This window comes from Argopecten irradians, chromosome 10, assembly GCF_041381155.1.
Source record: "Argopecten irradians isolate NY chromosome 10, Ai_NY, whole genome shotgun sequence".
NCBI classification, from domain to species: Eukaryota; Metazoa; Mollusca; class Bivalvia; order Pectinida; family Pectinidae; genus Argopecten; species Argopecten irradians.
In genome coordinates, this window is record NC_091143.1 from 36,216,003 (window position 1) to 36,242,901 (window position 26,899).

The 26,899-nt window shown below is 34.7% G+C and overlaps 1 protein-coding gene across 6 annotated transcripts; it reads left to right on the top strand.

The window, feature by feature from the left end:
• The first annotated feature begins 439 nt into the window (after positions 1–439).
• LOC138333777 (uncharacterized) lies at positions 440–26,628 on the top strand. Of its 6 annotated transcripts, none has more exons than XM_069282361.1 (3): positions 440–532; positions 11,692–11,789; positions 23,424–26,628. In XM_069282361.1, the coding sequence occupies exons 2-3, from the start codon at positions 11,763–11,765 to the stop codon at positions 24,858–24,860; spliced, it is 1,464 nt and encodes a 487-aa protein (XP_069138462.1). In that variant the 5' UTR covers positions 440–532; positions 11,692–11,762; the 3' UTR covers positions 24,861–26,628. The 6 variants fall into 6 exon arrangements, with proteins under 6 accessions (XP_069138462.1, XP_069138461.1, XP_069138460.1 ...); XM_069282360.1 differs by lacking the exon at positions 440–532 and adding an exon at positions 4,851–4,909; XM_069282359.1 differs by lacking the exon at positions 440–532 and adding an exon at positions 8,065–8,744.
• The last annotated feature ends 271 nt before the right edge of the window (positions 26,629–26,899 follow it).

A 26,899-nucleotide genomic window follows, 5' to 3' on the forward strand; every position in this document is an offset into this window, starting at 1 on the left:
TCTATGTAATAGAAAAAGTACTTACTAAATATTTAAAATGCTTAATATGACTACAAAAGAATATTTCAGTTTTAAAGTCAACTGATTATAAATCAAGGCCTAGTCTGACGTAGATTTCACGGTCGGTGTAACAATTTTGTTCCATATCGCATGTTTTCGTGTATGTTTGACCACGTGGTATGTTATTGAACGATAAATGAACTTTTAGATTACTTTTGAAAATCGCCGAAGTGTTGTTTTCGCGACTTACTGATGATGTATGACTATTACATTTAAGTACACACCCTTTTAAATCGATCTTAAGAAACTCGCTACCAGATAACACTATGCTGTAAGCATAGATTACAGAAAATGAAAGCGTACTCCGATAAATCTTAAAAGAAACAATTTCACTTAAAGATTAACTCCTATTGAGTAAAACTGACCAATGTGTCCAGTCTAGATTTAAGCGGCAAGCTAATGTATAACTGACCAAAAAGCTACAATGGTGATAATATTGACATCGTCATCGATCTTCGAAGTTCCATCTCAAGTAAGTCTACTTTATTAACCGTACTATTTAGCGTTTCTTCAAGTTTGATATTTCATATTTTTTCTTTATTCGTTCCTTGTTAATTGTTTCAAGGGCAGTAATTGTTTCGAATGTTGCAAGTCTACTGCAAGTAAATGTTCTGGTTGCCATTATATAATTATATAATATTTCATACAATCAGGGTGAATAACTTTTCTAAAACACTATACTGATAACTAAGTTAGATCTTCTTTATGTAATATGCCGTAGGTACATAGAAAACAATATTAATTTCGGTTATGAATGGTTTGGAAAATAGAAGATCTAAACTTACAGAAATGTTTTTTTTTTTTCATGTAACAGGCCCACATCAAATACGTTTACGGTAGGCGATGCAAATTTTAGACATTTTCTCATTACTTTATGTAATATTTCTTTTAACAATATCATAAAACAATAAAAATGGTAGGATTAAATCGAAAATAAACTCTCTTTCACCTGTAAAGACACATTAAACCTCTTCTAAATATAGGACTAGAACAGTCCATTATAACATTTTAGGGGTGCTTTTATATGTTTTTACAAGAGTTACAAGTACGTGTCTAACTCCAGTAAGTTAAAAATATAAATAGTTAAATATACACGCAATTGGATATCAGATATGGATATAAAATTTATAGTAAAATGAATAGTGCTATCATGATATTTCCAATATATAATATTGGAGTTTTCGTCAACGTGTATCGTGTATATTGAGGTGAATATAGCCAGAATATGAACTCTGATAGTTTTCTATTGTAACAGCAGTCCTTTTTATATTTACATAAGAACTTTAATTATGTTTTATTAGGGTTAGAATTGTCAACAGTTGCAAAGGGCTCTTGATTCGTTTTAATTGCATGTTATTTGATATGGCACATCACGTCAAAAAGTAATTTTGAAACGATATTTATAACGGTATTCAATTGCTACCAATAATAGTTAACGCGACACCTTTTGTGACAATTTTAGACAATACTTTTGTATGAGATGTATTCAAGGTTACTCATATGTAAAACACCTAACCGTGTTGATATATACTTAGTTCTACTCTGTAATTAAAAATATATATAGTCACTCTTTGTCACTTCAAAATATGGTGCTTTTTGACGCTGTAAAACTTTATATATCTTAGCAGTTTTTACTCTATAGATAATGAATTTTATGGAAAAAAAATTGACATTTTTTTAAAATAAAATAAATTAGAATAAATTTAAATACATTATTCCAATTTTATATCAACATAACTACTGCAAACAAATTCATGTTTTACATATATCAGATTTTAGAAGTATACATTTGTTAGTGGTAAACATATTTTATACATGAATCGTAAATTGACTGTAATCATATTTCAAAGGTAACCGTAAATCGTATGGTAATACATTTAATGGCAATGTTTAAATACGCTGTGTGTTTTTAAAATCATATAAAACTCATTTGGATATTTTGTAAAATAATTGGTTTAAGCGAAATTTCTGCTTTTGTAATAAAACAGGGAACTCAGAAACATGCCGAGAGTCAAATGGCAAAGCTTTGATAGAGAGAATCCATTATAGATAACAATGAACAATGACTCTACTTCTCAAACATTAGAGTCAGGAAAAAAAAATACCGTACTTCAATGACCTATTTTTCAGCAATTCTCGTATTTTTCACCTCCAAATAAAGGAAATATTGTTTGACGAGACTAAGAAATCCCTATAAACTATGTCACATTTTTTCGACGTAAATCGGATTTACTGTACCCGTTGATGCCAAACGTAAACCAATACCTGTCTTATCATTGGCCTGAGTTCACTGAGAGTATAATCCGACCCATTGTTTAGATGTTGACTTTAACTTAAACAAGGATGAGATGACACAAACGTTCTTGTGTAATTTTCAATATGATTTGGATCGATTTACCGATAAAGGAAAGAAGATTGAAATAAAGCCTGCTGACTTAGTCTAGCGAGATAACAGTGATATAATTTTTAAATGTCACTGCCCTTTACACATGTATAGTCATTTACCTCTAAGGCTTGTGTTTAAGGTGATTGTATTTCATTCATTGCTAACGTGAGTTACCCCCACGATGTTCTGAAATTTTATTTTGTATGTTTTGTATTCTGCTTATTTTTTTGTTATTATTTTTTGTTATTATGTATTGTTCCTGTTGAAACTTCATTTAAATGAAATCATAACTTATCATATAGCCGGCTATTTATGCGGGTCAGCGACTTTCGCTTTATTTAAGGATTAACTTGAATAGATTTTTTATGTTATGGAGATATAACACAAAAATCTGAGTGTACTCTAAATAAACCGATGAAAGTACACTCATATTTTTGTGTAATATCTCCATAACATAAAAAATCTATTCAAATTAATCCTTATAATTCAATTTACTAAAGATAATCTCTTCAATATTCAAAATTCATTTTGGGACTTTTTTGTCTATGAAATCATTACGCCGTCATCTCAGCCAATCAGAAGCAAAGTTACAAACGGCGACGCCATTTTTTCCTTTATGGGCTGATAAAGTAAATTTTTAATCCAATGAAAATGCTCGTAACAAGCAAAATTATATGAATATAACTGAACTTACTATAAAAAGGTTTATAATTCTACAATTTCCTACGATTCTTAGGATTATATGATCGCGACAATTAAAACATTTAGTTGATATCTTCATAGTGGAAACTCAGAGGTTTGAATCACTGCCATTATCACCAATGCCTTATGTCATAGTAAACATGAAACCATTTCCAGAAAGAAAAAAACTTACCAATTCCATGGCTACAAAGATATCCTTTAAAAATTACTGAGAGTGATGTCTAACTTCAAAACCATGCAGTGTATCATTATCTGGTTCTTTTGATGTATATCAAAGGACCAAACTACCTGTTGTCGCACACAAAGCCTTCAGTTTTGCTATAACATTGTCCAGGGATCACCATATCGACAGTGAAAATAACCCATGGAATATCGAGGATGAGCATTGTCCAAATATTCGTTCCGACAAATAAGATAATGAAAAATGAAATAATTTCTAAACATTTATAGACCGTGGGCAATGCACAGGAAATTACGGCAGTAATGTAATCACCATATTTATAGAATGCAATCCTCTCTTCCTCGCCATTGCTATATGATCATCAACTTTATAAATGCACATAACTAGACCTAGTTATGTAGAAAATGCCTTTTTTATGCTTTGATATGAATATTAATATTAATACAAGATTTATCCTATAATGTATTAAAGCTACTAATTGTTTAATTTTATCTTTTTATGAAAAATTTTTTCTTTGAAGGTACAAATAGAAACAAATGGAAGATTAATCTTACGAGGGAACTAGACAACTAGACAGTTTAATCTTTTTATGAGCGATGTAAGCTATGAGCATCGTTTAGTATTAGCTGCATTAAAAGCAGACAGTTTTATCTAGACATGGACTTACTTATTCAATCTATTTTGCATTTTTCCTGTCGCATCCAAATGCCTCTAATCTGTAAGATTATATATTATCAATTTATAACCGATCCTGGCGTAATTCAATGTTGTGTACAGAACGTTGTCGGAGAGAGAAAATAAATAAAGAAAAAATAACTGTTATAAATACCTTAAGGATTCTTTTTAGTTTTAGTTTTTTGACAAGAAATTGATTTATGACAAAACATGCGTTAGTGTATAAAGTTTATATATCATGTTAGTTGAGACGAAATCGTTAGAGTCAAGTATTTAGGAATAAAAGACATACACACACGAACGGGGTAATGTGAATTTATAACTGCTGTTTGGAAAAGGTAAGTTTTATATGTTTATCAGGAACGTCATACAAATAAAACTGTCAGTATGCTGTATACTCGTTCCGTTTGTGGTGTGGAGTACGTGATAATTGTGGTCAATTTGGGTCTGATTCCAATCCATGTTCATGCGTTATAGCGCAATACTTACGTCACATAAAAAATCACATTGTTGTAAATAGTTTTAGCGAAGTCCTACCAGAAATGTCACCAGCTTAAAAAGAAATTTGTCAATCATCATCAACTAATCAGTTAACAAACCATTGTACAAAAAACATTAAATGACATAAAAGTCATCAAAAATAAAACAATAAATCATTTTGATATGTTTCTTGTTTCAAATATTGGCTTTACAAGTGTTAGCCACTGATTTAACAGAAGTCGACCATACTTTTGTCACAAACGTCATTGTTATTGTTTACCAAATGTACGCAGTAGTAAAATCACATTTCCTGTTTATCAAATTGTCTGAAGATATTGCTACTTTTACAACCGTTGAAGCTTTACCTATATATACCTTACAGACGTTAACGGACCGTACATGTCGGAGGTAACATTCGAACTCCAGTAAGTAGTACTAATTTTGTCATGTCTTGTGATCTATTGAAACTTTGTCTTCAACCTCTTGTCCCACATTAATATGGTAGTTTTTATTATCAGTAGATACTCGGAAAAACCAGGAGTACATTTTCTCTATCTCAGACTGCTTTTTTATTGCGTTTACTTTTTCCTGCCTGGCACATTATTATTTTCTCAAGGATTGCATTAGCATAGTGGTTCAGGCGTTCAGCAGCCCTCCATCTCACGTGATACATTTGTCTGATACTGGTCTCTATGGTTTTACTCCTGGGAGCTCTGGATTTTATCCCTAACAAAGCCTGTTCATAGTGCATTTTACCGTAAAAATCAGAAAGCAAAATCTTGGATATTCAAGATGGATTTTACTTTTGAGGCCAAGACGTGACATTCACATTTCTCTTTTTGATAACAAATAAGCTTTCTGTTCATCTTGTGCTGGCATTTCATCTATATAATAAATTGTTTTCTTATTTAGTGTATACGTTTTTATATGACGTTTGTTATATGAAAAACCAGTGATATGATACCTAATACTATTTTCACAGGTGATGGCACATTTATAGACGCATCATTTAAAACAACCGTTTGACATAAAATGCGGCTAGCCTTTGGGAAGATTCGTTTAATATTCTCTCTGCAGAATAGAATTTTTATTGCGCATTAAATCAATATTTAAACCTTGGTTGTCTGTGTAAACACGCATTTTATCTGCATTCTACTGCCGTTAACTTATCAACGCCTTGATTTCGCTCATGTAACGCCTAGAGTGATACAAAGTTTCCAAATCTGACCCTCTGGTACTCTCGTGTGGAATACAGTAGGACGAGAGCAGACACAGGTTAATTCCACAGGTACATCCTAGGTGTTGTCGAGGCTATAACAGGCCGGATGATTGTCATATCGACAGAAAGTACGTGCTTATCAACGTTTTCTCTTGCAGATCGATCAGAGGTTACTCTAAAGTATACACATTCTTACGACATTTAAATGTGTTTAGGTTATCCAGGAATTTAAAACTAGAAATCCATAACAAATTGAATGAGAATCAACAGCCACTCCAGAATACTAGACATCAAGGAATTTGATGATTCATGATTTGTTAACACAAACCAAAAGAAACAGTAACTTCTTTATATAGCCAATCGACAAACAACCATTAGATATACCAAGTAAGTGATGAAATTGGTTCATTTCGTTCATTAACACAAATACAAAAACAATGGCCGAAAGATAGCCATCTTGTATGTGGATTGCTCAAGATTGTTTCTGCTAAAAAGGATCTTTCTGATATTTCCTATGTACCTTGAAACAGGTTTCTGAACAAGTGATTTTTTACTCTCTTTCCCTCTTTCACATTAGGTTGTTGTCTACGGATAAGGGAAGATTTATCAAAGTTGAATCAAAACTTGTGAGCGTTTGCTACTTTAGAAGGGCAAAAACTATTGTGGTTAGTGTGCTGTTATTTCCAAAACCTGGATTCTAATTTAGATACAATATATTTAAAAGGATATGTTTGTGGAAAAGTTAAAAAATTAACCAGTAAATGCACTTAAAATATTATTTGCTGATAGATACTGCAGGCAGAAGGGTTTTTCCTGATCATTAAGACACTTCATGGAAACCCTTCATTAATTAATGTACAAATAAATGAGACAATCGAGCTATATATAGACTATTATTTCTATATAAATTGGCACCATGCCAACCCGTCTTCTCCGAAATATATACATTTACATGGATCGCGCATTAAAGTCTTTTGTCTGGACAATGTTGATGGTGAGATCAGACAACAGATCCAGAAACGGTATGAATGTCTAATGGAAGATCTTCACCTTTGGCCAGACCAAAACAGGAAATAGAATGGATCGATAAACGAATCCTGCAGGTGACATTTTCTCGTTATGTTTCGCGGTATTGATTAAAGCTGTTGACTAGGATCGTTGTAATGTTACGTAAAATTTAAAGGAGGGGGATTGCACTAATGTACATAATCTAATATACAGGTCATATTAACGCAATTATCCTCAGATTTGTCGATGGATGGTCACAACTACCATAGGAGTTCTTCATCTCTGGTACACTAATAAACTTATATGTTATGGAAAATTATTTTGACATAAAAACCATCCCCTCTTGGGTTTTTTTCACCATTATTTGCGTACCTTAACATATCTTGATGCGCTACTTTATCAACTTTCATATCAAATAGTTAAACATTATACATTTGGGGTCTCGAAGTACATCTGACGTCATATTATGTTCTCCGAGGTCTAGTGATAATGTTCATTGTATGTCTACAGCTATTTACTGTAAAACGTTAAAATTTTCATTCACTTTAGTCATGTATTAAATTAATACTTGAATTTGTTTATCATATCAATTCGCTTAGTACAGGTTAACAGTCGATTGTTTTGGTGATTTGGTCCCTGTTTAACCATTGAAGTTTTAAATTACTACAGGAAGTTGTGGTCAGAAAAATTTACATGGATTAATTACACTAGTCGTTACACGAAACGCTGGTCTAAGAAAATGAAAACGTCTGTAAAGAAATCCCAAGGAATACCCTTTTATATACTAAACATTTTCAAACTAAGCATAAACACAAACATATTTCTGTAAAACAATATAAAAGTCTCTTTTTAAATGTTTAGCTCCTTAACCATCTTTAAGACAAATATGTGTAAACATATTTCAATAAATTACATACAATATACAGCGACCACATATTTTCTTTTAGCTCAAATCAAACATGTATTAGAAAGACAATGGTGAGTGTGTGATTTAAAATCCAATATTTACCTTTGTCACCATTAAAAGGTCTTAAATTGCATGTTATATTTGATATTCCTAAAGATAATATGCTCCTTTCTGATGTGATTTACAAACATTAGCTTAATAGAATTTTGTATTTACAGTTTTGAAAGACAGCAAATATTGCCATATAAAAATAAAGTTCTCTTCACATATCTTATAACCATTCTTTAAGGATAGGTGCTGTCTAGTCAGTTTTCTTTTTTTTTCTCGTAAGTTATTCAACTAAATCAGCGAGTCGTTATGTAAGCTGCAATTGCATAAATTGATATGTAAAATAGTTTGAATCGGTAATGATGTTTTGTTAGTAATGCCGAGAGACATTTAATGATTCAAGGGTGAAATAAACAACTTAACGAGAAATTTACCTGACATATACTCGACTGACAATATCAGGGTTCATTTCTCCGTCGGCAGACGACATTAGTCGACAGCTGACTCTGACTTATCTTCTATCGACCTTATCGATATCCATTACAGTATATGGGAGGACGCGGTTACACTTTGAACTTCAACAATAGTCTATGACGTCACATGTACCGCTGCAACCTGGGTACGACGCTGCGCATGCCACGCAACACGTACATTAACCTGTTTTGGGTCTGATCCGGGTGATTCCGTGTTGTGCCTTCTCGGCATTGTTTGTCAACTTTCGCCTGATGAAACATTGGATATTTATGGAATCATTGAACTGCACTTCAGCTCAAACAATGAAATCGTAATTTTTGAGTCACGGCACCTGATGACTCGGTGTAAACAAATCAAGACTTTCGTGTGTAATGTGATATTAATTTAGAAATATATCAACTGTAAGGGATAACATTTCGGAAATTGATCCAGTGATTTTAATGTGTGCCACCCAATTGTGTTGGTTTGTTACTAAAACATTGTGTAGTGTAGCGTTTTCTCATTTGTACACAAAGGGAACACTAGGAAGGGTTTCCTGTATTTTACCTGTGATAACAATGGAATTTTCTTTCGTATTTTATCAGGAGTGTTTATAGACAAACAGGTAGGACAAAGTTACGTGTTTATTATTATTATAAAATAATTTTTTATCCAAATGCATATACAGTTACATTATATATACCATTTAGCTATATACGTTTATAATTTGAAGCTTATATGTTAAATAATATGAATTAATCCAGATGTCATGTGATTTACTACGATGATATAATGGAAAATTAAATCCACTTATAAAATGTATACTTATTTCACTCAAGTCAATTGTACATACATAAATATATTAAAATGATCAACGACCCGTCCATGATCACGAAAAGAGGACCTTATATGAAGGGGATATAGACAATCCAGAACAGTAAAAGTAACCGTACCCTTATGTATTTGAATAAACAGTTTATGAAAGTTTATTTTCTTCTCATATCTAAATTTCTTTAGAGTTTGTTAGATTTATTCCATTTTTGGTTTTAGTATATCAATGATACATTTTAATACAGTTTAATTAGGTTCGAATCTTTGCTACAACAAATTTACTTTTGACTGGTTTGTGCAGTAAGAAAATGCTATAAAACCGATTTCATCTATCGGAACTAGACATCAAAATGTGCCCACATATAATGTGACATACAGGAAAAAAACTATCTCAAAATGATATGAATTATCAATGATGCGTCACTCAATATTAAAGAAATTTTTACCATTGATAGATTTCTTCAAAGCGACAATAACCAGTAATACAGATAATGCTATAGACACCATTAGTGACGCGCTGTAAGCAGTGTTTGCTAATTGTCAGCTTTTCAAAATATGATATCAAATATAATTAGCATTCTTTCCACAAGTTGATAAGGTATTTCTTAATAGGATGATTACCAGTAATGTCTGCTATTCCATGATCGTTAAAATCATTTAACACGTTTTACCAGGCACGCAGGTTATGTGATACAAAACATACAACTGTGTATTAAAATTTTCTCGATATAATACCTTTCACGTAATTACATTTGATAATGTGTAGTAATACGCTATCAGGGGGGACTTGATGTACGTCATGGTTCATTAATTACATACATAAGAAGTAACATTTCAGTCAATTATCTCCATTACGATATCTCGTTTCCTCTGCGTGATTAACTCGTCTGAATGGATGATAAAGCAGGTGTCTCGGCCTTTGAAATATTCGATGATAGTGAACCTTTATTGAACAAAACACAATTTTGACACTTATTCACGAGAATTGATCTAAATGTGTACAGGTAAGACTTTTTAACAATTTGTATTCTCGCTGGCGTGAGAAGCAGAATAGATCTCTTGTGGAGCGGTTTACCAAGTAAACACGAACATTATAGATAGAAACAAAGTTTGCCTTCCTATGGTTGTTACGGAAAGCTCTCATCTTCGTACCTTTCCTGACCTTCCTTCTACTAAAAAGTTTTATAGACCGCTAAATGCGATTGATCGTGCCGTTATTATAACAACCAAACAAATAAGAAAACAAATTAGGTCTTACATTCATTGTTACGGCGATAGTTTTTTATGGATGCTATAAAGTAGCTCGCGTGAAGGCAGTTAGAATTTTGAAGGGACAATTTAGCCTGAGTCTGCATTGAACGTAGACGTTGATATCGGTAATAGACAGGTTTTAATGGAAATAGAGTAGAAGGTTTCACTGTGATGTGTCCGCAAATGTCTACGTCTGCGAAGTAAAGCTTCACAATTACATTAGTTTACACTTTTAGATGCACTAACTTGTCTGAGAAGTAACTTTCTCTAAGGAACGAGTCTCCTAGGTGAATTTGTGTTGCTTTTACATACCTTTCGGGTTGGATATAGAGTTCACTAATTACGCCTGCTTGATCGTGTTGCTATTTGATTTGGAATTTCAACAACATCAACTCAAAAAATCGCACACAGCACAATGCATTTTGTCAATACTTTTGCCTATCAAGCTTGTTTTTGAATATTTTACTGTTGTTTGTCGCTAATGGGAGCCTGTGGTATCATTTTGAAATACATATTTGTGGATACATTTTTAAACTTCTTTTTATAAGCTATGTGTGTGTTTTATTGAATCCGTTAATTGTGTTCAGCGACATCTATTTTGCAATGAATATGATTTTTGTTGTGTGTTCAAATATCGTTTGAGACTTACATGAAATTATATTAACCTATTTGTGTTTTAATCATAATAAATGTATTAATATTCAATTTATTCGCCTGAGTTGAGACTTTAAATGTCATATAAGAATAAAATGTTATACTATATAATATCTCTAATCGTGCTTCACCAAATCATGCGAAGATATGATGATGATTTTTCATAACGAATTACGCTTCGGGGGCTACGTATATAGCTTTGGAACATTTACCTATATCGGATAATGATATATTACAAGGCGAAACATCACTGGGCAAAGAATATATATCTAGGTAACAGTACATACTCATTGAAACCGAAAGGATTAACACACTACCGAATTGCTTATGGCAGTTACATTGATAATAAATCTTTAGATTTTCTTATTTCATATTAGCTCATTCAGAGTCGGTTCGTCACTATATATTGAACTCATGCTAATAGCTTTTCGAAAATGTTGTGACTGAAGCTTCATGATGAATATCGTTATTTTACGCTGACACAAATCAGTGTTCGGGTGCATCTATCTATCATTTAACAAAAGAAATTCTGTATGAAACGCACATAAATACCTTTGACCCAAGATTGTGTAGCGGTAATTCAACCTCGTTATGATTACATTTAAAAATAGTCATTCACTCCAAATTTGCGAATTCGAAATCCCCACTCCAAGATATTGACTGTACGTCAGACAATTTATTGAGTACGCTATCATCCAATCCTGTAAAGCCATTAAATACACAAAACATATAATGATAACTTTAAAAGATTGACTGAAATGTTGGGACTATTGTTTATAGATATCGCCAAATGTTTGATGCCTTTGTTTATCTTACTTGTTTTTTTCTGTTTACAGATATTGTATTGAGAAGAAGACAAAACAGAGGAACCTAAGGGAAAGAAGTTGTTCAGTAATAACGATCAGTCATGGCGACAGCAAAGCAGCTCAATATGGTAAGTCTTTTTGTTACTTAATTATTAAATCCTCCTTGTAGCGAACATTGTCATTGGCTTAAAAATGATTTTGACGTTCCAACGTCACCTCTTATCGGCTAACACAACAGGGAAAAAGATTCAATAATTGTTTTGCATTTCTTGGAAGTAGATTGAATTATAATGATAAATTTAGATAATGTTTCTATTTTATGCTCTAGACCTAGAGCAAATCTACCCCAGGATACTCTCATTATACAACCGGCGCGCGGGTTTAAAGTATGTATACTTTGATATTTCTGTTTTATCTACATAACATGAGGATTCGATTCAGGTTATACTTTGTATTGTAGACTCTTCAAACATAATCACTTAAGACCTGTATAGTTTATACTAAGGCCATGTTTCAGTTTTACCTGAATCATTAAACATTTAGTAAGTGCTTGTAAGAACAACTAAATATTTGATAATAAGATCTAGATGGATTTGAAATATGTTTCATTGTTTTCCTTTTTTATCAAAACAATGCTTTTTATATCCCTTGTTAACATCTGCGTTTGACCGTTTTCTTCTCATGCCCTAAGCAACTGATAAAGTTTGGATAACATTACTAATCAATACTAATTACTAATTAAAACAGATAGATTGCGATGACAGTGTCGTTCGTTTTCAAGAAGAACGTCCACTAAAATATGTGTATCGTTATATAAAGCCAAGTCACATTAAATCATGTTGATTTATTATATACAAGATCCTGTTTGCTTCGAAATAAATTTCGGTTTCAACAAACTTCAACAAACCCTTGTGTTAGATATCCAATTTACCAACTTGACCTTGACCTGCGAATGATTTACTGCATTGTTAAGGTTGGGTGCTCTACAATCCCCTTAAATATTTGACAGTATCTTAGTGTTCCACTATTAAAGAAAACATATCAGTAATATACTGCAGTCTCCCAAAACACACACGTCGCACTTTATACAAGCAAGCTATAACATACGGGTGAGGCCGTCTATAGATGGCCTTTACTGTACATAGGGCGTAAATATAAAACTAAACCTTAGACTTTTAGTGTCTAAAGATTGTTCTGCTTGTTTATTTGTAATTAAGTAATTATTTTATTTGTAGACAAACACATTGTTCCTATAAGGAAAAAATGCAATATATTAATAAAGTTGTTATATGTTACCGCAGCCGTGTCATTCATGTGTCAATGAACAGTGAAACTAGGTACACATCGTCACGTGTGGGTAAATACACTACCTTACTGTCGTACATTGGAAATGCCACACTTGTAACGTTTTTTTATGAAAACTAATAATGCATTTTCTTTTTACTCACTTCGCCGTTAACTAGCGTATATGAACTGAAAGTCCTCGACAATCGTCATGTAACCACAGACTTCCTAAAGTACTCAGAAGTAAATAATCTACTAAACCACAACCCTTCGTATGTAAACATACCGAAAGTCGGTTACAGACGTCAGGTAACTCAAATTTGATCAAATATCCATTTCTTTCTGACGAAAAAAAATTATCTACACAACCGCAAACTAAAAGTTTAGTGAAAGTGGATCAAAGGGAAACTTTAATCGGGATAATCAAGAATGTAATACCTGATGATTTACACCTGTAAGTGTCTAATATCGACAGTGTTCATACGTCATAGGTCCAACCGTCGTCATTCCCGTATCGCAGCCCATCACTAATACGTCTCGCTCTCCTTACGCCGCTACTTCTACATTGCAACTTTATCACAAAGTCCTATTTGTTTTAAGCATTAGTTCCGCATCCACGCATTCTACGTTTGCCATTAAACGATTGATGTTAACAAACCGTTCTAAAATATCTGAAATAGGCGGCCCTTGTTTTCAGTAGCTGCGTATGAGTACACAGTCGTCTGCGCTATGGTCCATATTACTGTCGCCTCATCGTCACACCCCCCGGGAAGTGACGTCACTCGGTGGGGGATATGAGGAGGTGCTCCTCACTAGTGTAATAACTGCCTTTGTTTGAATGCTTAATGTGTGCTTAGTTGAAGTATAAATGAGCAAAGGAAATAGGAAAGGTTCTCATAAATTGTGTGACAGAGCTCCTGTTGATATCAGCTAACTTAGGTGCATTTCTTCGTGAGTGACATACTCAAACAATTGACTATGTTTGAAGTATTGGTAACATAATTCCGTCGGTAATACATCTTAAAGAGTGCATTCTGAAGTTTTTGTGATAACATTCGGGAGAGATAATTCCAGGAGTGAGCGAGACAAAACCACAAAGATTGCCAAAATGATGTACTTTAGAGGGAAAAGGAAAGTTGTGGAAAACCCCGTCGGTCACTTCGAGCATATTCCGCCTCACACCAAGGCTGCTCTGACCAAGGTAAGGTCAATCAGACAAGTTATATTCAGGTTTTGCGAGACACCGCTTTAGACCAACACACAAAAATACTGCTTTTGTTCTAGAAAACAGGTACAAGTAAATTAAGGACGTATTAAATAAAACTATAGAATTAACTAGAAAAGCTTAATACATGTTTTAGCTATGTTTATTAGATATAGATTAAGAACCGAGAACACTAGAGGTTGAGACTTAAGGATATTACTTGGTGGTCCATAATACTATTAGATATAGGTTTAGAAAAAAAACTAGGCCTTGTTATAACAAACGATGCAGAAACACGTAGAAAAACAATAACTAAACAATTATACCCATTACAGATACAATTGATTTATTAACCCGTTTACATACTAAGGGATAGAAGCGATATCATGGTTGGCACATATTCAACAGACTTGCGTGACTTTCGTTTCTGTACTAGATCTCGTACAGCCTTACAGCTTGGTCATTATTTAGCGATTAATAATGAACTACAAACGATGACCCTAAGCATTATCGGAGAATTATATCACTTTTATGTGATGTAATTGAGTAATTTTATTATAAATGTTGTGATAATACGAAAACTTTTTAAAAGTTTTAACACCGTTGTCATTTTATGTTAGATACTGCTTTGAATCAAGAACATTTACATGTAGTACTTTTAGCTTTGTGTTATGTACAATCCATTGTTATATAGAAATCCCGACTTTAAGATGCTATCTTACAGTAAATAACTATTAATATATCCAATGAGACACTTATATCTTGTATGGTTGTCCGCTAGGTCAAGAAACGTATCATTTCATCTAGATCAGTTCGCTAAATATGAGGAGATTCTTCCAAACATTTGAAAAGGAAAACTAAACTAACTGATGTTTGCTACTATAACAACGATCGTTTGCATTTGTCATATTTGTAATGTAATAGGCCTTGGCGGGTTTGCTAACCCCCTTTTGTAAGTGTCATTGAAGTTTAATATGTAAGATATTTTACAATTATATCATTCTTATCAACAAAGTTTTTCCACATAAAACAACGAATGCTACAACTCCCAATAGAGTTGAAGATGCTCCACCGCTGACAAATGGTATTTTTTCTCAGTCAAAAACAGGAGCAGATGAATAAGTATTTTTCTTCAGGTACAAAAGTTACTTATATTACACCATTTAATTCCATGGCACTATATCCTATACATATGTATATGGATATGGAATGAAGTGCTGACTGCGCATGCATCGAAAGCAAAATAAATTAGCTTATGTCATTTTCTGTTTTAGTTAGACATATATATAGACCTACACGTCTAAACACCAAATATTGTTCAAATAATGGATATCTTTTGTGCTCTGTTGGCGGTAGAGCATCTTTAAATAAAGAAGACACTTCGAAAAAAGAATAGTATGAATAAACAAATATTGTACAATAAGTTAATTTCATATGTCACACTCAATTCTGTTGGTTAGATCTTTGAGGATATTTTTCCATAGACCGAAAGAATTGTACGTCACGTATTATGACGTCATAAATACAAAACGTTTTCCCGGGGAATTTTAAAGGCCAAACTGAATTATTGGATAAGATATCAATGCGCCACGACTTATTTTGTTTTATTGTAAAAGTAAGTTAAATTGTGGAAACTATGCCTAATTAGTATCTGATTGAGTTATCAGAATTAAATTATAAGCATTATTCTCAATATAATTTGGGGTTATAAAGTCGTAGACAAAAAAGAACGGACATTCTTTTTCATAGACGCAATTCATAGACGTATTGCGTCTATGAAGAATGTCCTTCCGTTTTTTGTCTGCGACTTCATAACCCCAAAAGATGCTGAGAATTTCTGTTAAAGATTTAGTTTCGCGTATCTCGCGATCGATAAGATCCGCAAAAATTACTCGCTACAAAATAGATTTAGCTACACGTACAATAGAGCGCTCACCTGTAAATCGCGAAATTAGAAAACCGCGGAAAAGTTGTTTAGCAAGAAAACGCGAAATCAAGTCACCGCGAAAATAAGTCATCGCGAAAATAAGTCACCATCAAAACAAGTCAACGCGAAAATAAGTCACTGCGAATACAAGTCACCGCGATTACAAGTCACTGCGAAATCAAGTCACCGCGAAAACAAGTCACCGCGAGCATACGCATAATAGCGTTTTGACTCATTAAACATTGTTAATACATGTCTATATCTCTTATTTAACATGATGAGAAACCGGAAGGTTTGTCTTGTCATGTTGTGTGAGGGAATATGCTAACGTAGGTTTTTTTTTGTTTTTCCGCTGTGTCGTATTTCACGTATTTTTTTTTTCTTTTCATAAGTACTTTGACCTTAATTGTTTTCCGTTTGTCAATTGTATTTATGGTACAAGTACATTATATCCCGTTTATAACAGTACAATTTCATTTCATCTCTTTGATGTTCAGGTTCGTACACATATTTAAACATCGTTATCAAATACCGTTTATACCGCATGTCAGCGCTGCACGAAGTGACATTCAGAAACCCAACCCCCTATGTTGATAATCAAACACTACTTTTATTAATATTATTTGACAATTTCACTTAGTCCAACCCTCTCGTATTTTCCTTTGTGTATTTAGCTAATTGGAACGGCATTATTCATTAGCTTCTTTCTGGTGTTTGGTTTATTTCCATTAAATAAATGAAATCGTATAAGAAAATGGACGCCTGTGGACTTAATGTTAATGTTTGAAGAGAGATATGTATAGCGTTGGTGAGGAGATAGGCGTCATACTGAAGATGACACACCACACGGTATATCTTCATTAAGGTGTCGGGTACTTGAGGACTTGATTTGTTGACATTCGTTTTTCCTTGCTCCCTGAGTAACATAGCGGGACACCTAACCTGTCTTTAACACGAGAGTACACACTGAAAAGCTTAAATGGCATTTGTATGTCAAATAAAATCCCCATCCATCATGATTATATATTTTTTTCGAATGGCACAGTTTGCCCTTTTCATTTTTCTGATGCTTGGATTTTGTACTATACTTCCTTAAAACAAATGGAGGGTTTTATTACTTTATTTTTCCAATAAGAGATATTTCAAACTAACCAGACACGAAGAAGATGTGAATATGACCAGCATGAATCGTTCTATATCTCGAGTCAATGTTTAACTATTGAACTCAAGTGATCCGTTAGTGAAGTAGGTGGTGTTAGGGCCTTCCAACAGTCCAACTGTATTCATCACATTATAACTCTGAATGCTCGCGTTGATACAAACATGCTGAGCTGAAGAGCGTGTTAGGCACCAAACATGGGAGGGGTCACGTGCGACTCTTACAAGCAGAAATGACAATTCGGAATGTCTTATATTTGTGTACGTTACTGGAAACGATAACTTAGATACCTCAGATTGCCAGGAGATGGTCCAGCAATGATCGCATGAAGCTCAGTTAATTTATTGGCATAATCTGTTATGTTAACAGACACAAAAAACCTTCTCTATTCAAATGTTTTGTTTAACATTACAAACGAGTGAAAGTTGCCTGGAGTCTTACATAAAACGTCAAGTGTATTTTACTCATCTCGTGAATTGTCCATAGTGATAGACTGTGTGCATACATTGGATTTGGAAACGAAACGTTTCAAAATATATCTTACGCAGTTTTAGAGAAGATGATGAGGTTTACACCTGGAATTAATCCGCTGTCGTGGACTTTTCCTAAGCAACTGTCTTTTGAAGGTAGACGTATTGTGACATTCTAAGACTTTTCTGCCAGACGGATTTTAAACAAGTGATTTAATAATTACAGCAACAACATTGCCTGACAACCTCATTTATTTACACAATTTCGTTATCAGGAAACAGTTTAGTTAAGACTAAGCAGCTTTGAGCTTTAATTATATCGAATCTAATATTGATTTCGGTTACAAAATCACAGAACTAGGGACGTGTCTTATCAAAGCTGATAATTAATAATGAAACGCGGATAATTTAGAAATGCAGCATGAATGCAGCAAGTTCGGACATTTGCTTAATTGCGGAAAATTAACTAATTTATGTATTATTACATCTCAACATACGTCTTGGAAAGCAGCATAACCAAAAGAGGACTTACAGCAAAAAAAGTGAAAGGATATATCGACAATACTGTTCTACAATACGATACTATTGGAATTGATTTATGCTAAGGAAGTATTTTGTTCCTTGAAACAAAATGGTGATATTAGAAATCGAGAAGAAGCGATGTCGTGATGGGACGACTCGAGTGGTGGGCTCTTTTGACATTGCTGTCGCTAAGGTAGGCTTTCAACCAAGGGGTTGTATCATCATACGATTCCTTAACCGTTATATCACCATGATTTAGAGGATCGAATAATAAAACTTGAAAAATGGTGGATATGAATTACATCCATGACCATACTTCATATAATAATACACGACTATATCATTCATCTACGACAGAAAGGTTTCAAATGACATAGTATATTCACAATATACATAGTCATGATATTAGTTAAAAAAACAACTATACAATGTAGTGTGTGTAAAAGGTATCGCAAATTTTCACTGTAAAGACAGTTATTTTAGTGCAAATGCGAAAAATTATAAGTTATGTTTTTTCAACGCGGATATAAATTAGTACAATTTTGTGGTTCAATATAAGTTTTCAAATGCTTTTAAATTTTGTAATCGAAAACAAAAATAGAAAAAAGAAAACTCACATTTCGCAAAAAAAAATCAAGTCGTGCTATTATTTATTTTAAAGTCTTTTAATTTGAATTTCATTTGTTAATTAAGGAGATAATTTCCTAAAACTGTTGATTATTATTTCCTCATAAATGTTATCTGTAATTAACATCACACCTATTTGAAATTTAAATCACTTCACTAATGCATAGAACCCGTGGTATATGTACCGATGAGGTATGAAAATTCATGTTATGTTAGGCATATTGATCCGAGTATCATAGACTTTTTATTGAGTCTACTTGGTTTCTCATCAATTAAATAGATTCATGACCGATCTGAATCCAGGCTATGTTTAATTATCTTATTGTCTATTCCTAAGTAATTATTACGACCAAGTACCACTCAATATGGATATCATTAAGGGTAATTAAAGAATCAAGAATTTTTTATTATAAGTTAACAATAGTAATACATGCTAATTTAGTATAAAAGTCTCAACATTTTTAAAATTTAAACCCATTATAGTTAAAATAGAACTTGTATATACATGTACCTTTTTGCCAATCAGACTGTTGTAAATCTCACTCTTTGCTTGTCAAATAACCTTTTAGAACTACCCACCGAGGTCAAAAGTATTAAATTACTGTTACCTGAATGACCGTAATACTACCGCTGAAGATCCTTGTTACAAGGTGAAAGTAGTGTGTCGCCATCCGGGCTCGAACCTCGACTCAGGACTTACTGGTCCGTCGCTTTACCGACTGAGCTAACGGGAATTCCCCCCTAGAGCGAAGGTAGAAGGGACCGTGTGACTATGCACAAATTAGGCCTGTTACATCCTTAATAGATTGTCTTAAATGATCAAGAATAGCATATTTGGGACTATATGATAAGCATTTGAAATCGTATGACTGAACAATTGCTTAATTTCTAATTTCAAACACAACGCATCATGATAAAGCATCAGGTATATAATATATAAAGATACACCATCAGAAACAATGGGCTAAAACAAACGGTTTCAAGTGAATGCATTTTTGAACTATTTCAAATACAAATGTACATACTGCGAGGTTGAATTAATGTATTCGGATATTATGGGGTCTACTTTTTTTCAATTTAATTAGTATTAAGCATAATACATATATAGTGAGTACGCTTGGTTTAGAACATGTAATGCCGATACAAATAAGAAAGATTTGTTGCATACTGATTGAGATTCTTCCACTAGCTACAACGAATGACGAAGGCGTAGTGGTTAAGGGGTATGATATCATACCACAGCCTTCAACCTCCATGTAACAGGAACTGAGTGGTTAATGTGTCCGACATTCTACCACTTGCCCTCCACGTCTGGATAAGGGGGCGGGGGACGAGTGGTTAAGGAATCTGACATTCTACCACTAGCCCTCCACGTCTGTATAAGGGGGACCGAATGGTTAAGATGTCCGACATTCTACCACTAGCCCTCCACGTCTGTATAAGGGGGACCGAGTGGTTAAGGTGTCCGACATTCTACCACTAGCCCTCCACGTCTGTATAAGGGGGACCGAGTGGTTAAGATGTCCGACATTCTACCACTAGCCCTCCACGTCTGTATAAGGGGGACCGAATGGTTAAGGTGTCCGACATTCTACCACTAGCCCTCCACGTCTGTATAAGGGGGACCGAATGGTTAAGGTGTCCAACATTCTACCACTAGCCCTCCACGTCTGTATAAGGGGGCCGAGTGGTTAAGGTGTCCGACATTCTACCACTAGCCCTCCACGTCTGTATAAGGGGGACCGAGTGGTTAAGGTGTCCGACATTCTACCACTAGCCCTCCACGTCTGTATAAGGGGGACCGAGTGGTTAAGATGTCCGACATTCTACCACTAGCCCTCCACGTTTGTATAAGGGGGCCGAGTGGTTAAGATGTCCGACATTCTACCACTAGCCCTCCACGCCTGTATAAGGAGGCCCAAGATGTTAAGATGTCCGACATTCTACCACTAGCCCTCTACGTCATCATAAGGGGGACCGAGTGGTTAAGGTGTCCGACATTCTACCACTAGCCCTCCACGCCTGTATAAGGAGGCCCAAGATGTTAAGATGTCCGACATTCTACCACTAGCCCTCCACGTCATCATAAGGGGGACCGAATGGTTAAGGTGTCTGACATTCTACCACTAGCCCTCCACGTCTGTATAAGGAGGCCCAAGATGTTAAGATGTCCGATATTCTACCTTTAGCCCACCATGTCTGTATAATGGGAACGAGTAGTTAAGGAGTCCTTCATTCTACCACTAGTCCTCCACGTTTGTATAAGGAGGGCCGAATGGTTAAGATGTCCGACATTCTACCACTAGCCCTCCACGTCTGTATAATGGGGGCCGTATGGTTAAAGGTAGGTTTCGCCAAACCAAATAAATGTTTTTTGTAAAATCCGATAAACCTTCCGTTAATCGGATTTTACAAAAAAAAAATTTAAAATTTGAAAAAAACTATTAAAGATACCTCAATTTAATATCTTAATACGTATGAGATTGTACAAATGTGTCTGGAATACACAATTGAACTAAATCCTTGATTTATTACGATCGTCAGGCTGACAGGATTGTATGCAAATGAAGCTGCGATGAATTGTGATATCAAAGTTCCGCGCATGCGCATTTTTACGCACTAAAAGTAAACAAAATGGCTGAACGAAAGCGTGTGAGGAAAACATGTATCAAATTGGCATCAACGAGTAGGAAATTAGAATGGAATGGAATCGATAGCACGCTAGGATATCTCTAAGGAATGAAGCTCAGTGATGGAAATGTAGCAATAGAGGAAACAAGTGTGACATGTATAAACAATCCATCTACTTCGATTTGTTGCTGTGTTTTTACTAAGCATGCCGTGGCAAGACTGTCAGTTCTATCTGACAATTTGTTGCACGCCTCCGTTTGTTGATGCGGCCTCGTTTTGGAAAAAAAGATACGTCATGTTCTATGAAAAGCTTGCATTGACTTCGCTCTATTTTAGATGAGTAGTTTCCTGGTCAAGCTAGGCAACTGACCACCCATATTGTTCGATGTATGCATCGAAAATGATCTGAAGATTATATCTATGTACAGGATAAGTTTCAATTTCGTAAACTTTATATTTCATTGGGCGAAACCTACCTTTAAGGTGTCTGACATTCTACCACTAGCCCTCCACGTCTGTATAAGGGGGACCGAGTGGTTAAGGTGTCCGACATTCTACAAATAGCCATCCACCTGCAAGCGCCAGTGGCTAAGTGCTTAAGGTATTTTATTTATTCTGCCACTAGGTTACCTCTAAATCACATAAAGCAACTTCAGAAAACTTGCGTAGTTCGGTTTATTTTCCGTGGGGAACTCTGAAATCTATCCGTTACCCCATGATGATGCGACATAAAATCGAAAGCCAAACAAATGTGGATAGATTGTTAGAAAACTAATAAGATTTACTAGTATTGATCAGCAAAATGGCGATTTATGCTACCGTAATAATCTTGATTGAGTGGCTATACGTATTACATGTTTAAGAAGTAACACATAACCTTCAAATACCATTTATCTAAAAGTTACTGGATACCTTTGATCATACATAATGCTAACTAATGCATCTCGTTTTTATACTCTTTACATATACCAATCGATTAGGAGAAAGTTGTATGAATACCATATTATCGATCTTGAGAGGATTTAATGATGCTGAAGCCGTGTTAATGTGTTAATCCTCCGTAACAGCACAGTTGTCCCAGTATGAGGTATACCCACATCAGTAGGAAGCGGTACGAGTTCAGCGAAGCAAGCAATTCTGCCGTCGTTAATTTTCTCATCAAACATGAATATTAGAGACGTTCACCTGTTTATATACTCTTCAGTATTTAAAGGGACCTCCGGCGTATATGTAGACTACAGTGAATACCGTCCTTTAACATTATAATGATGAATAAACTCGGGCCCTCCTTTCATCTGCAGGTATATTTGCTTCACTGTTGAAATCAGTTGGTATTGTGACAGGCCTGTAGCTTGTTGTCATACGGTTAGGCGATAATGAAGGAGATTCTCATGGATGTTTGCTGATAGTCTTCTACAGGTATCCACGTCGTTTTGGCATTCTGAACTAACATGAGCTATGTGAAGATACCGTAATCTATATCATTAAGTGATTTAAGATTTGATATACCGTTAAGAGAAATATTGATTATATTTCTGTAACGGGGTAGTCGTAACACAGAGACTGTCGCATTCTATGATTAGCTCTGACTACTGAAGTATGGGCAGTCCTAACTTTTCGAGTTAGTGGCTATAGTTCATAAAGTCAGTAAAATGAAAACGGGATTTATTTCTATTCTCCATATTGATAAGACATCTTTGTAATTAGGGATTTGGTAAGTAAGATGTTCCGTGATTTTTATCTCCTATTTGATAACAATAGATAAATTGTGGTTTTGTCATTGTTTCTTCTCTACATATGTAGTATTTATGACATCATACTTTGTTCCAGATGCGGAGGAAAATTTCGCCTAGGTTTAAATGTTTAGATTTGATCATGATTTTGTTAACAATTCTATATGAGGAACATAAATATATTGTTTTTGTTGTGTCTTTACAGGAAGTGATCATGGCACATTCTGCCTACGCACGTGCTGCTGGTCTTCAAAGCGAGGTCAATAAGATAACTGTCACGAGGGTCGCCGGAAATGAGGTCGAATACAAGCGTCAGCTTAACCTGTACCGGAAGGACATGATGCTGACCATAAATAACATACAACGTGAAGAAAAACGCTTGAAAAAGTCCATGGTAAAGTATCGTGGACGAATGCGGCAGAACCGTCGGGACAGAAAGCAGAGAGAGAAAGAGGATTTCGAAAGAGATCGTAGGGCTATGAATAATATATCTAATGTTCTGGTGGTACAAACTCCGACTGAAGTTAATCAGCTAGTACCTGTTAAAGAGGGTTCTCCTGATAGTGGTATCGGTGAGGATCTACAGGGGAAAACACAGGAGGACGGTACAGAGGTGGAAAATGGGGAGGAGGACCCTGGTGAAGACATTGAAAACACGAAATTGGGATCTAAAAAGTGTGCAAAGAAATTAAGAAAAGGTGAAGAGAGCAATAGCAAAACCTATATAACGTTACCTGTTATAAATGAGGATACCGAGGAAGTAGATGAGAAATCTGTTACAGATGACGATAAAGAATTAATGGAGGAAACGCAGAATAATACGGAGAACCCAGGGGGAGAGTCTAGTGAAGTTTCAATGACTGATTCAAAGATAATTGAACTACCGGACATTATAAAAAGAAAACGGCGTCCAGCAAAGACTTTGAAACCAAAGAAACAAATTGTTTCGTTTGCAGATTTAATAAAACTGCAACATTCGACAAGTACGAAAAAACTTTTCGATTTAGTACACATACTGGCGGAAAAGCACGGTGTGAAGGAAGATGAAATTGTTCAAGAGAAAGAGAATAGAAATATCGCTGCTCTGAGGAACACAGGGCAGGGGATATCTGACTCTATGATGCGTGCAGCGTCTGTGCTTTACCCGATGAAGTTTGGATATACAAATGGTGTACAGGTTGGCGAACCTACGACGCCATCTTCATCACTGGAAGATCCCTCAACGGATAACTCCGGACTGTCCTCCCCATTGGAGACAAAAGCTCCGTCCCCTCATGTAAACTTTCGTGTGAATGATCACCATAGTTCCGGGGTCCGGAACTATTCTCGACAAACTGAACCGAATCTCCCAAGTGTTCGGAGTTCATACCCAAATGAACAAATGAAAAGGAACAATAGTATGCCTACATTACTGGATCAAGTTGAAAAGGTCCAAAAGGCAAATGCACTCAAACAAAAAGAAAATGACTCTGCACAAAGACGGAATTCCGTTTCAAAGTCTTCGAATTCAACTCCGAGGGTATTACCTCCTTTAGACAAAAAGAGACTGTCCGCCAGTAATGTGTATGAACAGAGAAGTGATGCTGTGTCTTGGACAGAAGCTTTCGCTCTTCTAAAAGGAGTACACAATCTGTTTGATTAGCTCAACATAAAAAGGTGTCAAATGTGTATAGTATTTATTGTATGGATAAATATAGACTTTATTTATTTTACATCCATTGCAAAATAAGTTATTACTAATACAATTCAATTTCGATGGTTCAGATGTAAGTGCACGAGGGGCCTTAGAGTGGTAGGAAACTGGAGTATGCGGAGAATACTCACGTGATCCAACAGGCGATCACTTATTTTTAAACGTCCGTGCTAGGGGTTGGACCCAGGCCGGATAAGTGTAAGGCATAATCACTACACTACCCGAATACCCTAATATTGCATGGATATTTTGCAGTTTAATTTCATGTACAGTGTAGAAATGAGAAGCTGTTTATTGTATGACACATATTGTATGTTACATACTGTATGCTACATTCTGTAATATACATACTTACTGTAACCTATTTTCGCCGGGGATGAACTTTCGCATATTACGTGGGCCAATATTAAATAATGAAGCTTATGAGGAGTAATAGTGTAATAACGTGTGTTCCAGCTGTTTCTTTAGGGTATGTTCATGTCATTTGAGTACAAGTGGTTGAGACGCAATTATCAGTCTATTGTCTCAAAAGTTGTTTGATTTGGCGGAGAGAAATTTTCGCGATCATCTCTGTGACACTAATTCGCAAGGGTAAATGTTCGCACATTTGTCAATTTCTAACTGGAATAAGCTATATTTTTTATGTTACCTGTCATTCTTTCTATTGAATTGCGGGTACAAAAGTTCGCGGACACTCACTTGAACGCGAATATAGCCTGTTAAAAAAATATATATATATACAGTATATGTGTCTCAAATTCAAGAAACCCCTGAGTATGAGTGAAATGTCTCCGTGCTTCAGAATGGTGTCTCGAAGTATATTTTTGAAAGTTAAATACGTGTCCAACACACGATAACTCATTGCATGAAATAGCACTGATCCATGTTTCTCACAAAATACAATGATACAATAATGGTTTAAATAATTTGAAAATATTAATAAAATATTAATGTTATAACTTATTTACGTATTTTTCTTAAGTGCATAAGTCTTTATTAATATAATGTATAAGTGTTAATATAGAGAGCAACCAACTAAATAATTTTACATAGACCACAGTGTTAAACTTTGTTAAAGTTTTGTGCTGTATTATTAAAACAAAGAAATATTAGTTAGCTATTGTGTTCTATAATTAAAGTCTAGGTTCTCATATAACACTAAATAGAAAAAAAAGTTTGGGTCCTTCTGCTCAAACTCCAACCAGGGTAACTTTATTGAAATCAGGCGCATTTTGCACAAACAAATCCTGAAATTCTAATGCTTTTACCTATTCATTATCAAAGTTGATATTTTGAACCTAAATCTCAATATGAATTTCCAAATTCATATCATGGTTATCTAGGAATAATTACCTGTCAGAAAACATTTTTACTTTTGAAATTCATAATTAGCCAGCTAATCAGCGGCCGGGTTAAAATTCTATCCTGGGCTCAATCTTGTATACACAGGGGCCATTCCATATGCACAGGGGCCATTTCGAAGGTCTTTTTTTATTTAGTTGGTTGATCCCTTAAGAACCTTGTGGTAACGATAATATTACATGCGCTTCATTGGTGGATTATCAGTTTTGATAGCTTGCCATTATACTGTTCTGAAGCTCATCCACTGTATGGATTATTTTAAAAACGCCATTTTTGCTGTTTTAATTTTCAAGCAAAACATCGTATATGAAAAAAATTAACGTTTACGTTTTAATTAAAGAAGGTATATACTGAATATGAGTGTTTTAATGAGTTTTTTTCTTGAGTCTACATTACAGAATTGCATCCAGATAGTGATCAACTAATCAACAAACCAATGTCAATGTAATGAAATATACATATAAAGGTTGTTAATTGCATATCTATGGCGCGACAGGTGAGATTAATCAAATCGTAATTACAGGTTGTAGGTAACTAATGTTCATGTGTGGACGCTCTGCTCAATGTTATTCAATTAATTCACTTATAATGATGTATCTAGTTTAACGGATATCGAGCTTAAAAAG